Source organism: Talpa occidentalis, unplaced genomic scaffold (genome assembly GCF_014898055.3).
Source record: "Talpa occidentalis isolate TD23 unplaced genomic scaffold, MPIMG_talOcc4v2.1 talOcc4.13, whole genome shotgun sequence".
In the NCBI taxonomy this organism is placed as follows: Eukaryota; Metazoa; Chordata; class Mammalia; order Eulipotyphla; family Talpidae; genus Talpa; species Talpa occidentalis.
In genome coordinates, this window is record NW_023601322.1 from 32,508,303 (window position 1) to 32,522,614 (window position 14,312).

Here is a 14,312-nt window from a genome sequence, read left to right on the forward strand (position 1 = left end):
CCTGGACTCTCCCCGCAGCCCGACTCTTCCGGCGGCTCCTCTGGTGTCCGGGGGCCGTGCGGGGGCGCCGCCGGCGGGGGCGCAGCTCCCCGGGCCGGCGGCGGTAATGCTGCTGTGGTTGCCGCCCTAGCGAGCCGGCGGGCGGCAGGCGGTGGCCGGAGCGGGAGCCGGGGCCGGAGCGCGCTCGCCGCTGGCCCGGACGCCGCCCTCGTCTGCGCTCGGTTCCCGCGGCCACCGCGGGGCGCCGGGACCCCGCGCGGCATGAGGAGGAGGCTGAGTGCCGGCGAGCGCTCAGCTGCTCGGCCCCCCGGGCCCCCGCGGGCCCCCGCGCGTCGCGCGCGCCGGCTGCGGCCCCGGCGCCCACGCTAGCCCCGCGCAGGCACGAGACACCGCGGCCGCGAGGAGGAGGCGGCGGTGCAGGCCTGCCGGGCGCGGCGGGCGGGACCCTGAGCGGCCCTGCTGGGCGACCTGGACCCCGGCGGCCGGCGCGGGCTGCCGGAGCTGCCTCGGAGCCGGGCGGGCTGCAGTTTGCTGCCCCTCTCCGCAGGGGCGCCGCGGCGCGCGCCCGGTGCTTCTCCCCACCTGCAGCCCCTCCTCCTGCCGCTGCCGGGCGGATCAAACGCGGTCCTCGCCCTTCCAGGGCCTCCGCGGGTCCTTCTATCTGCCCCACGTCCCCTCTGGCCTCTTCATTCCTTCCTCTCGGTCCTCCTGCTCCTCCTCCCCGGGCTCTCCGGCCTCCCATTCATTCCGGCCGCTCCCTCCCCTTTCCTCTCTGCTGCCGGGGCCCTCTCCCCTAGAGCCTCCTCGCGCGGACCCCCTCTGCATTCTCGGGGTTCTTGGCACATTCATGGAAGTTTAGGGCCTGGACGGTGGCCCCCAAGTCCGGCCTGAGCGCAGCCCGAGCTGCTGGCGGGGAAGAGGAAGATGTCTGTGCTTAGGCGGATGATGCGGGTCTCCAATCGCTCCCTCCTGGCCTTCATCTTCTTCTTCTCGCTCTCCACGTCTTGTCTCTACTTCATCTATGTGGCTCCAGGCATCGGTAAGCATCGGGACACACCCTCACTTCCCAGGTCACACCTTAGGAAACGCTGGCTGTCACTTCTGGGATTTGGAAGCGGAATAAGCAGGAGCCCAGCAGAAAGCATTTAATTTGAAATGTTATTTCAGACATGTCAAATACACTGCTTCGGGGCATGGGTTTGGTATGTGAGGAGTACTATTAATGCACGTATAAATAACTTAAAACTGTATTAAGTGGACATAGCAAAGTGAGGTCTGATGACCGGTGTGTTTCATCTTTCTTGAATATTCTTGACAGCTTTATCCATTCAGTATCAAGTCTTTGAGTTTGGATTTAGTGCTTAATCGTAGTTTTATTCCAGTACTCTCAGTGTAACTGATTGTAAAAATATGATGGAGAAACCAATAGCAGATGATGTGATTTGAATTCAGGAATGTACATATTTTAGTGTTCTAGGTCACTGTCAAAGAATGGGGGCAGTGAACATTTGTGCCACACTCAAGACTTTTTTTTTAAGTGAAATGTCTTGTAAAAACAGTGCTCCTTTATTTAATCAGCTTGGGTCCAATTTTCAAGGGTAGGTAGTCTTGCTACCAGTTAGGATGACTTCTGAGATAAAATAATGATTAGATAATTTGTAGTTAAAAAATTTAACATCATGTTTATCCTTTGTTTGAAAAGGAGCTAATGTAGCTTTCTGATGAATGGGAAAAAAATGGAAACTTCGTATAGATATTAAAACACATTGCCTACACTTTTCTGAGTTTTCTTAGTGATTATGTATTTAATGTGAAATTACTTAGTAACAGTATGCATTCTTTCTTCTTAGACACTTTGTAGTCTTTGAGCCAGTGCCATTGCTTCCTGAGTTAACTAAAAATGTATGACCTCTAACAATAAAGACACCTGCAGAATTTTGAAATGTAATTGTTACTAGGCATTGTCTTCTGTCATAATAGATTGTTGTAATGAATTGCAGAGCAGGGGAAGAGGAAAAAAGCAAACCTCAAGGAGACTGCATTATTTCCTAAAACAAAATTATTGGATGACTTTTTCTTGATTAAAATTTTGTTTGTCGAGTAAGACGTATGAGCTCAGATAATGATGCTTGAGAAGGCATGCATTGTCGAAACTTTGATATATTCCAAAATAGGAGTTTGAGATTAAAGTTTGAGAAAGTATGATGAATATCTTACCATATTATTTTTCTTCACTGCTGTTTTTTCTTTCTTTTTTTTAAAGATTGATTTTCATTTATACAAGAGCTGGGGTACAGGCCAGAGTTGTGGGAAGGTGAGAGGATTCACCAGAGACAGAGCCGGGAGCAAAACAGGCAGACAGACCGAAGCAGCGGGAAAGGCAGGAGAGGTCTGTCTGTCTTGCCATGTGGGAGTCCCCCTGGCCGGCCAGGAATCGAACCGGTGCTGCGGAGGCTGCGGACAGCTTCACAGCGCTGCGTTCAACCCGCTGCGCCACCGGGTTAGGCCCTGCAGTTTTTTCTTAGACAAAATACAACCCCTAGTAAAGCTGTAGTAGATATGACAGTGATAGCTCAGTGGATTTGAGTAATTAACCAAAGTATTCACCAGGCTTTTCTTAAAAGCCTCTACCATTTTGGAAGTTTTATAAATTCAACAGCAATTTTTACTTTCTTATGCAACTAAACATTAGACATTATTGGGGGATATTATTTTAGCTATGAGAGATTTTGGAGAAAAAGTGTTTTTGTACTTGAGACATTTTTCTGACTTTCTTGGTATCTTGGATAGCATGTTAAAGTTATGTTCCTCAAAAAACTAATTAAAGGAGATCAGAATTCTAGCTTTTGATAGTCATCCATGTTTTTATTAGTGCTTTGGTACAGTATGTATAGATTCTTAAAGTTCAATTGATATGAAATATGAGTATATTAAGCTACTCTGTTTTAAAGTTACATAACTTCAAAGATTTATTATAATTAGTAAGAATGAAATCCAGAACTTATAAAGTGTCATCAATTTGTTAAATTGAACCTGTCTCCCAATTTCAGTATTATTTAGTAACCATAGAGTTTCCTTTTTTATCTTTTGTATCTTTTAAGTATTGGGAATCAGTTCTCCCAAATTTATCACAATTTTTTGCTTAAAAGCTTGAATTTTATCAGCAATAACAAAAACAGTCAGTTTTATTGAGCTGCCAGACTCATTTTGTTCATTTTTGGGAAAATATAGGGCAAATACAGAAGTCTAAATATCCATATTTTGTCAGTTGTTCTTTCAAGTAAAAATGATGTTCCATGAAAAATGTAGCTAGTTTAACTCACAATGCAACAATCAGTTGCACAATTTGATCAAGACTATGTAGTATTTTGGTATGCTGCAGGAATGCTTTATGCATATTTCTCCTCTCACCATAGATTTCTTTTTTTTTTTTTTTTAATTTTTTTTTTTTTATAGAGGCATGTTTTTTTTTTTTTTTATTTTTATTTGTTTGTTTGTTTTGTTTTTGTTTATACATGCACTGGGTACAGTCAGAAGCGCAGGAGGGTGAGAGAATTCACCAGAGCCAGAGCAGGGAGCAGAGCAGGCAGAAGGACCGAAGTACACTGCTGAGGGGAGCAGCGGGCGGCAGGAGAGGTCTGCGCGCCATGTGGGACCCTCCTCCGGTGGCTGGGGAGCAGCCGGGGATCGAACCGGCGCCGCAGAGGCCGCGGGCAGCTTCGCAACCCAGCGCTCAACCGCTGCGCCACTGGGGAGGCCCTCACCATAGATTTCTTAATAATGAGACCAGCCCCAAGATAATTGTGTTCTTATAACCAGTTTACATTAGATATACACAGATTCTTCTTTTTTTTTTTCCCCAAAGATTGATTTATTTATTTATACAAGCACTGGGTACAGTCAGAAGCGCGGGAGGGTAAGAGAATTCACCAGAGCCAGAGCGGGGAACACAACAGGCAGACTGACGAAGTACACTGCTGAAGGGAGCAGTGGTCGGCAGGAGAGGTCTGCACGCCATGTGGGACCCTCGCCTGGCAGCCAGGGATCGAACTGGTGCTGCAGAGGCTGCGGGCAGCTTCGTAACCCTGCTCTCCACCGCTGCGCCACCGGGGAGGCCTGATTCTTCTTGAAATAATTCCTATTTTAGTCTGGATTGTCTTGAGGCAAAATTTTAATATGATTAAAATATATGTTGTGTCAGAGAGCACTTTCTATTGATCCTAAATAAATGTTTTACATCTCTTCTACTAAAAATTCCATGTTATTCTTAGCCACATCAACCTGTATAGTACACGTCTTTCCTTTCCTATCCAGAGGCCTATTTTTTTTATTTTTCTTCCCCAGGCAGTCCTGTCATTTTGGTAACTCCTCTTAATCTCCTTCATCTTGAAAGGTTCGGCGCGGTAAAGAAAAGGAGAGCCAGGCTACATTTCTCAAAGGGAGGGAAAGTTTATTGCGCCCAGGGCGAACCTCACAGACCCAAGGTGGGGGTCAGTGAAGCCACGCACGTTGTTAGGGGGAAGCAGGGTTTTATAGGGTGAGGAGAGGTCAGGTGGGTAGTTGGGCTCATACATCGGGAAAAGTTTGTAGGGCAGGTAGAGGTTCTTTCTCTGGGGGGAGGGGGGAGGCTCATTGCCTGAGTCCTCCAGGCAGGTATCTGCATTCCTGCCCCCCAGGTGGGCTTCCTGGTTGGCTCCTGCATTCAGGCCTCCTGCATGGACCTTTCACATCTGTGTCTGTCTGTCTGTCTTTCCATCTCCCTCCCTTCCTCCCTCTCTTATCTCTTCCCTTTCCCCCCTCCCCTCCTTTTGAGTATATAGTACCATACAGTTGTACACAGTGTAATCTGTTTAGTTTCCAATGTTTTCTTATGTTGTTCAACATTCTTTTTTGTCTATTTGGGTCTTAATCTACAATGAATTCCATCAAATTCAAAGTTCATTATTTTAAGAATAATTTGAAATGTTTTCCTTAAAATTTTCTAATTCATGAAGGAAGCACAGGGACAGTCTTCATATCATGAGATTTACAATACCTAGTTAGTGAATTTAGTCTGCAGATACCCTGTGACCTCACTTGCACAGGAAGTTCATGGACAGAGTATCCTAGCCTACCCAGTAGAGGCAAGAGCCATGGATTGTTTCTCATTTGGTCTCAACTTTTGTACATGGATTATGTAAAGATGGGTGCAGTTTCCCTTCAGGGTCTTACCTGGGCTGTATTGGGAATGGGATTTCATTTAGTATAAAACCATTTCTGTTATAACTTTCTTTAAAGATTTATTTTTTTTTATTTATGCATATAAGATCTGGGGTATAGGTGGGGGCCAGGGGTGACAGGATTCACCAGAGACAGAGTGGGGAGCAGAGCAGGCAGATCTACTGAAATACACTGCTGAGGGGAGCAGTGGGAGAGAGACAGGAGAGGTCTACTGCACCATGTGGGTCAGCTCCCTGGCCAGGGATTGAACTCATGGTGCAGTGGCTGACAATAGCTTGATTGCACTGAGACTTTAACCCCCATACTCCCTTGGAGGCTCCCTATGTTATAACTTCTAATGCAACAACTATTTTCCTGCACTAGCATCAAAGAAGTAGTAGATGACCTGATTTGCAAATTCATTCAGCAAAAATGAATGGAGTCCCTTAAATAGGCTGACATTGTTTGAGCCATGGAAGATAGATTTGTGGTTGAAGGCGAAGACATAATTCCTTCCCTTTTGCTTCAGTGGGGTAAGCACCATGAAAGAGCTGTAACAAATCTTTGGAAAGCCTGCCGTGGGAGTGAGGGCTAGTGAAAGGTTTTCAGAGGTGCTGGTGGTTGGAGTAGATCACTGAAGATGGGTAGGATCTTTTTTTAAATTTTTTTTTACTCTTTTTAATTTTTTTACATCATTGTTCATTTTTAAACAATATTTGCTTCCCCCCATGCCCTCAGGTGTAGTCCCCATAGTTTCCTTCACCAGTGCACCCGTGCACCATTACCTCAGTTCCCTGTGCTCCTTCCTCCCTCCCTCTGATGCCTCTCCCTCCTCTGGGTACTATCTATTTGGATTAAGCCAAGGAATTCTAGTGAGAGGGAACAGCATGAACAAAGATAGATCCAGAAAATAGGAGTATTTTCTTCTGGCTACCACTTAGTTATGGGGTGGCAAACAAGTCACCTTCCCAGCCTGGTATCCAGGTGCCTGAGGTCCCTAAAACTCTTAGTAGAGAGAAACTGGTCTTGGTGCACACAACTTTACCAAAGGTCTCTATGATTAAGAAAGAAGTTAATGTGCTCATAATTAGTAGGGTGACATTGTGGGGAAGATTGCATAACTCCTGGGAGTAGGGATTTCACTGTTCATGTGACTCACCAGAGGTCATCACCTTTCCTACACATGCTGACAGATATTTTTTCTTTCAGTTGAGTTGGAATCTGGTTGGGTCACTTTGGTCTGAATTCCTGTGGGCCCTTTGAGGAATTACCTGGCCAACTGCTTTGTTATTTGGGCTTCCAGGGGGTTTCTGCCCTGCTGGGACTTGATGGAGGTGGTGATGGGTGGTCAGGGTGGGGAGGGGTGTGTGTGTAAGCATCTGTTGTGGGGGGAGGGTGTATGTGCAAGGATTCTGATGTTGGATGTCAGACATCTGGGATAAAAATGGAGGGACAGGTAGGGGGTGAGGAATTGTGGAATAGATACCAGGACAGGTCAGTGTGTTGTCTATTACTTTGTAACAACTTACCCTCAAATCTAGGGGCTTAAAACAGAAGACATTATTCATAGTTTCTCTGAGCAGGAATCTGGACCCAGTTGGTCTGTGTGCCTCTGGTTCAAGGTCTCTCACTGGGCTACAGAGTATCAGTTAGGGCTGTGGTTGAAGGCACAGATGAGGAAAGATCTGCTTCCAAGTTCATCTACTTGGGTTTGGGTAGGATTCAGTTCCTTGAGGGTTACTGCACTGAGGACCCCAGTTTGTTGGCTGGAAGCTTTACTCAGCTTTTGCCACACAGACCTCTCCACAGGGCTGTTCACAGCTCAATCACTTGTACCTTATTTGTCAGAAAAGAGTGACTAGGTCCAGTCCACACTCAGGGGGATGGGAGGCTTCTTAGACACTGCCTACCACAGTCAGTTTCCATTCTCAAGAAGCACATATAACTCAGATATATTGTTTCAGTGTAAATGAATATAAATCCAATGATCTAGTGGGAAATTAGGTCATCTTAAAGGAAAAATTGATTGATTCATTGAAACTAGACAGTGCTAAATACCTTTCTTTTCATTATTCTTTTGTGAATAAATTTGAGTTCCATTAAACAATGTGGCAGAGCGAGATAGTGATGTATTTATTCTGCAGCAGTGTTTATCAGCACTGCTTTTTAATGTTTATTAAAGGTAAAAATAGCAACGTCTGTGGATACTTCAAAAAGAGAAACTCCTAATCTTGGTTTATAGCCTCTGTTTATGGTAGATATTCCAAACAGTCTTTGGAATTTGGTTGGGAACAAAATGCATTTTCCTCTTGAGGTAGTGTTACATTGGGTGGGTGACACCCTAAACCATCTTGTGACCAGCCTGTTATAGGATATGCTACAAGAGTTCCCAGGCACTTGTGCTCGCCACTAGGCCTTGCTCTCTGGGGGGAGGGTCTCAGCTGTGGTAGCTCCTGCCCCATAAGAGCCCCACATTTGCTCCTCTCTCTGAGGGCCCAGGGCCACAGGGACCATGGACATGGAGAGCTTGGTGTTTCTGGTGCCAAAGCTGTGTGCGTGGAAACCCAGGAGTAAGTCTCAAAGGTAGTCTACTGTTTCATCCACTATTGAAGCTCCATGGAAACTTCTCTGCCACAGCCCCCAACCCCATGCTAGTAGTGTTAGGGGGAAAAGGATGTCCTAAAGCTAATTCCATACAGGCTTTGTGGACTCCATACCCCACCCCAGGCCAAAGCCAAAAGACACTGGGAACTCCAAATCCCATCACCACCAAAGGGAAGGTTGCTGGAACCTGAGGGTGGGGTTAAGCAGCCAGGTTTGGTATAAAGCCAGACGTGTGGGCTTTGGAGGGGATTCCCCATTTTGGCTCCCCGCCAGCTCGCAGCGTCAGGCCAGCTCTGAGAATGCCTTTGGGTTTCCAGGTCGGTGGATCGGGTAGGACACATTAAAGACTTTATTTCCCTATTTTCTCCCTGAGTTGTACATTTCCTTAATTCCCTTTCCCTTGTAAATAAACCTTTTATTAACCTTTTTGTGTGTGCCTGTAGTGGAGTATTAATAAGTGCATTTTAAGCGCGGGTGAGGACCCACAGCCAAGCAACCCGTTTTCATATTGGGGTTGCCCCATAACAGTAGGATAGCCTTATTGTAAGGAAAGAGGAGAGGCAAGTGCCTAAAGATAGTCAGTTGCCCAAGTCTCACATAATTTTTGGAAGAGCTGAAGCGGATAGTTTTTGAAAGGGCTGAAATATGTAGCTCAGGATATATGTGCTTCAGTTGAGGGAACTGATCATTATTACCCTGGAAAATTCAAGAAGTAGGGAAAGTTAAGAATACCCTACAAAAGAGTGCTGAAACTTTCTTGGGATAAGATAGTAGTGGGGGTAGTTTATAATGAGCTGTATTTTTAGATCAGTGTCAAGAAACCAAACTAGAACATTCTAACTGAGTTGTAAACAATGAACTAAGCAACCTAATAAGCTCTCCTTCCAATATGCGTTTTCTTTTTTTTTTTAAATATTTTTTAATTTATTTTTTAAAGATTCATTTGTTTATTTATACAAGCACTGGGTACAGTCAGAAGCACGGGAGGGTGAGAGAATTCACCAGAGCCAGAGCGGGGAGCAGAGCAGGCAGAAGGACCCAAGTACACTGCTGAGGGGAGCAGCGGGCGGCAGGAGAGGTCTGCGCGCCATGTGGGACCCTCCTCTGGTGGCCGGGGAGCAGCTGGGTTCGAAATGGTGCTGCAGAGGCTGCGGGCAGCTTCGCAACCCAGCGCTCAACCGCTGCACCACCGGGGAGGCCCTCAATATGCGTTTTCAAACTAGGGGATATATGACCACTGGTTAAGACTGGAGAAAGTGCTTTGCTTGGGAGAATGGACAAACTTCTTTTCTTTTTCTTAATTATATTTTTTAATTTTTTACATCATTGTTCATTTTTAAACAATATTTGCTTCCCCTCACGCCCTCAGGTGTAGTCCCATAGTTTCCTTCAACAATGGACAAACTTCTAATAGTCCCTTACTTACAGTTGTGCAATGCTTATAATGTATGAACTTAAACTCTTTTGCACCTTTGCTCATTCATCCAAGGGGCAGAACTGCTCTTCCCACCTGTCCTCCCTTCTCCCAGCACTGCCTTTTGTGACTCCTGTGCCCTCTCAGGAGACCTGCCTTTCATGTTTGCAGTATCCTAGGTGAAAATGTGCTGAGTGAGGAGGCTGTATGAGTGGAGGAGGAAGTACATTGGGCAGAGTGATTTTTCTAGGTTATATTTGGGAGTTCCTAGAGAATCAAGAGCCCCGCAGGTTTTGTGTGTTTACAGTATTCATTCTCATTCTGGTGAGTTTTCCTGGCTGCCCTACCTTGTCACCACTGGCTCAGACTGCAGTTTGCCAGTTTAATCAGAGCAGCCTGTCCAGTCATCTTTCATTTTCTCTGAACCTCTTTTCCCTTTTTGTCTTTTTTTAATTCCCGTGGGACAGTGATTTGCTGTTGAAAAGACCTTTCCACATTTGAATTTATTAAGCATAAAAAAGGAATAATATACAGGTAATATTGTGAGTCTACTTGAAGATTAGGTCAATTGAAGGTTGAAATTAGAGTTTTGGAGGATTCCTGCAATGCTATTAACATAGCATTGAAAAATTTAGTTTAAGGCCTCCCCTGGTGGCACAGCAGTCCCCAGCTGCCGGCGAGGGTCCCACATGGCGTGCAGACCCTTCTGCTGCGCCCGCTGCTCCCCTCAGCAGTGTATTTCGTCAGTCTTCCTGTTCTGTTCCCCACTCTGTCTCTGGTGAATTCTCTCACCCTCCTGCACTTTTGACTGGACCCAGTGCTTGTATAAATAAATAAATCTTTAAAAAAAAAGGAAAAAAAGAAAAATTTAGTTTACTCCAATTATTACTATATATATTTACCCTCCTGTTTGGGCCCACTAGAGAATTTCAGGTAGCACATTAATTTTTTATCTAGTATGTAAATCCTTTATTGAACCAACTTTATGTGGCTTTTTTTTAAATAGCAGAACTTGGTGGAGTTTGGGTTAAGTTGCAGCAAAAATCCTCCTTAGTTAAATTAGGAAAGGTTATTTAAAGGATATTTGTCAGTAATATTTTTGGCTACATGGCACTGCAATGTTTAGGAAGACATACTTAGTAATTTTTTTTAAAGATTTATTTAATTTTTTATGCATACAAGAGCTGGGGTGCAAGTGGTGGGGTGAGAGGATTCACAAGAGACAAGAGTAGGGAGCAGAACAGGAGGATAGATTGAAATACACTGCTGAGGGGAGTAGTGGGTGAGACAGAAGAGTTCTGCTGCGCTATGTGGGTTAGCTCCTTGGCCGGGGATCGAACTTGTGCTGCAGTGGCTGCCAATTGCTTTATTGTGCTGAGACTTAACTCCTTGAGCCAGCAGGGAGGCCCCTATCTTAGTAATTTCTTAAGCCTTAAATTTGTAATTCACTTTCTCCACCAGGGGTGTAATAAATACGGCTATTTGTTTATATCTTTGTATTCATCATTAATTACTTGAGAGAGTAATAAATCTTTGACTCTACCAAATCATTGTGTTTTCTGCTCAATAGGGATGAAACAGATTTTTCTATGTCTGAGTGAATTAAATTAGAAAGCTTTTCAAAGAGGTGTATTTAATATAAGTTAAATTAGAATGAAAAGAAGATTCTATTTTTTGCTTGTTATCAATATTTTATTGAGATAATTACTAAACCAATGATTTTTACTTACATTCTTGTTTTATATATTTTTTTTGGGGGGTCAAAATTGACTTTGAGAACCACCGTACTTTGATCATTTCTACTTAAGAGGAGTTTATATATTTTAATGTGTTGTATACTAAATACACTATTTTTCTTTTCATTGTTCCTAGTCTTGGATGTTTGTACCATTATCAAGACTTCATCAATACACAGATTTTCTCTCCCAGGACTACCATATATGGTTTGTTCAAATCATTGGTCAAGGTCTCATCTTACTCTTAAATTATGTCTCTCAAGTGTCTTTTTAACTAGAATAGTCCTTTCCTTCCAGCTCTTTTTCTTCCCATGGCATTAATTGGATGAAGAAATTGTTTCAATTGTCCTATGGTAAATGATAATTTTGGACATGCCTGATTGTCCTCATGATATCATGTAGTTTGTTCCTCTTATCCCTCACATTTAAAAAAAAAATATTGCAGTCATGTTGATATACAATACTGTGTATGGCTTAGGGGTAGACATTCACATCACTTCAGATGTATGTTACCACACAATACCTGTCACCAAAATCTTCTTTCATAGTTCATTGGGGACCCCACCGCTCTTTGCCCTTTTGCCCCAATTCTCTTTTATTGTTAAACTGAAATCTGTAGTCAGATTTCTAGGGTTTGTTTTGGTTTAGTTTTGTCTATTCCTTTTTTTTCTTTATAGTTCACATATGAACAAAATCATCCAGTATTTGTCTTTCTCCTTCTGCCTTTCTTTGCTTAGCATAATCTCCTTCAGTTCCATCCATGTGTGTTTGTTTTTTTTTTTTAAGATTTCTTTATTTATGCATACAAGAACTGAGGTACAGGCCAGATGTTTGGGTGGGTGAGAGGATTTACCAGGGACAGAGTGGGGAATAGAACAGGTGGACTGAATGAAATATACTGCTGAGGGGAGCAGCGGGCGAGACAGGAGAGGTCTACCGCTCCATGTGGGTATCTTGCCAGCCTGCTGGGAATCGAACTTTCACTTCAGAGGATTTGGACAACTTCACAAAGCTGTGCTAAACTCAACCACCTGCACCACCAGGGGAGGCCCTCTATCCATGTTTTAATAAATAACAAGATCTTATTTTTTTTTAATAGTTGAATAGTATTAGGCATTTAGGTTATTTCCATTACTTGGCTATTTTAAATAGGGCTGCAGTGAACATAGGAGTACATGTATTTCTTCAAATTATTGTTTTTGTGTTCTTTGGCTAGATATCTAGGAGTAGAATTGCTGGGTCATATGGCAGGTCATTTTTAATATTGTGAGAAACCTGGCCTCCCTAGTGATGCAAGGGGTTAAGAACAACACTGTGAAGCTATCCGCAGCCACTGCAGCATGTATTCCATCCCAGGGTGGCCAGGGAGCTACCGACATGGCTCACCAGAACTCTCCTGTCTCATCCGCTGCTCCCCTCAGCAGTGTGTTTCAGTAGATCTGCCTGTTCTGTTCCCCACTCTGTCTCTGGTGAATCCTCTCACTCCCCTGCATCTCTGGCCTGTACCCCAGTTCTTGTATGCATAAATAAATCAATCTTTAAAAAAGCAAACAGGGCCTCCCCGGTGGCGCAGCAGTTGAGTGCTGGCTTGCGAAGCTGCCCACAGCCTCTACAGCGCCGGTTCGATCCCCGGCAGCTCCCCGGCCACCGGAGGAGGGTCCCGCATGGCGCTCAGACCTCTCCTGCCGCCCGCTGCTCCCCTCAGCAGTGTACTTCGGTCCTTCTGCCTGCTCTGCTCCCCGCTCTGGCTCTGGTGAATTCTCTCACCCTCCCGTGCTTCTGACTGTGCCCAGTGCTTGTATAAATAAATAAATAAATGTTTAAATAAATAAATAAAACTTTATCTCCCACTTTAAAAAAATAAAAAAATAAAAAAAAATAAAAAAGCAAACAAACAAAAACCAAAAAAAAAATATTTTGAGAAACCTTTGTACTGTTTTCTGTAGTGGCTGAACCAATCTGCATTCCCAATAGTGTAAGAGAGTTCCTTTTTCTCCATAACCTTATCAGCACTTGTTGTTTCTGGTCTTTCTGAGATGGGCAATTCTCAATGAGGTGGTGTCTCATTGTGGTTTTGATTTGCATTTCCCTGATGAGCATTTCTTCATGTTCTTATTAGCTGTCCATGTGTCTTCTTTTTTTTTTTTTTTTAAGATTTATTTATTTATTTATACAAGTGCTGGGTACAGTCAGAAGTGCGGGAGGGTGAGAGAATTCACCAGACTGGAGAGCAGAACAGGCAGACTGACGAAGAAATACACTGCTGAGGGGAGCAGGAAGTAGCAGGAGAGGTTTGCGCACCATATGGGACCCTCGCCTGTGGGACCCTCGCTGGCCAGCCGGGATTGAACCTGTGCTGCAGAGGCTGCTGACAGCTTCACAGCACTGCGCTCAACCGCCTGCGCCACCAGGGGAGGCCCTTCTGCCTGTTTTTTGATTGGGTTGTTTTCTACTTGTTAAGATTTATGATTTCTTTGTAGATCTTGGCTATTAGTTCCTTATTTAATATATGCTGTGCAAATGTTTTTTTTCTCTTATTTAATAGGGTCTCCGTTTTAATGATAGTTTCTTTTGTTGTGCAGAAGCTTTTTAAAGTTATGTAGTCCCAATGGTTTATGTTTACTTTTGTTTTTGTTGCCAGAGTAGTCAAGTCCCCACAGAGATATCATTAAAGTCAATGTGGTGTTTTGCCTTTGTTTTTTTCTATATATTTTATGGTTTCAGGTCTTAAATCCACATCTTTAATGTATTTTGAGTTAATTTTGTATGTGGTGTGAGATAGTGGTCTATCTTCATTCATCTGATGGTAGCTCTTCAATTTCCCCAACACCATTTGTTGAAGAGACTTTCCTTTTTCATTGTATGACTCTTGGCTCCTTTTTGTTAAATTCACTGCCTATGTAAATGTGGATTTATTTCTGGTGACAATCTATTTTGATTACTATAGCTTTGTAGTATAGTTTGAAGTCTGGGAGTATGAGACCTTCATTCTTTTATGTCAGGAAAGTGATGTTTTTGAAGATGTATATGTTTACTTACTTAAGGTGGTCTATATAAATGTATTTATCAGGTCATCACCAGAGATTTTTTTTTTTTAAAGACTTATTTATTTATACAAGCACTTTACAGTGCTTGTTTACAGTCAGAAGCGCGGGAGGGTGAGAGAATTCACCAGAGCCAGAGCAGGGAGCAGAGCAGGCAGAAGGACCGAAGTACACTGCTGAGGGGAGCAGCGGGTGGCAGGAGAGGTCTGCACTCTATGTGGGACCCTCGCCTGGCAGCTGGGGATCGAACCGGCACTGCAGAGGCAGCAGGCAGCTTCACAACCCAGTGCTCAACCTCTGCGCCACTGGGGAGGC

At 44.1% G+C, this 14,312-nt stretch overlaps 1 protein-coding gene across 2 annotated transcripts in view; it reads left to right on the plus strand.

Moving 5' to 3' along the window:
* Nucleotides 1-575: 575 nt before the first annotated feature.
* Nucleotides 576-14,312, plus strand: part of B4GALT6 (beta-1,4-galactosyltransferase 6) — a 68,429-nt gene continuing 54,692 nt past the window's right edge. Inside the window, exon 1 of one of the 2 annotated variants that reach the window (XM_037508693.2) lies at nucleotides 576-1,039. In XM_037508693.2, the coding sequence (XP_037364590.1) occupies nucleotides 925-1,039 (115 nt within the window). In that variant the 5' untranslated portion in view covers nucleotides 576-924. Of the gene's footprint in view, nucleotides 1,040-11,087; nucleotides 11,161-14,312 lie in introns of those variants that run through there. The other variant, XM_037508695.2, reaches the window with a different exon arrangement.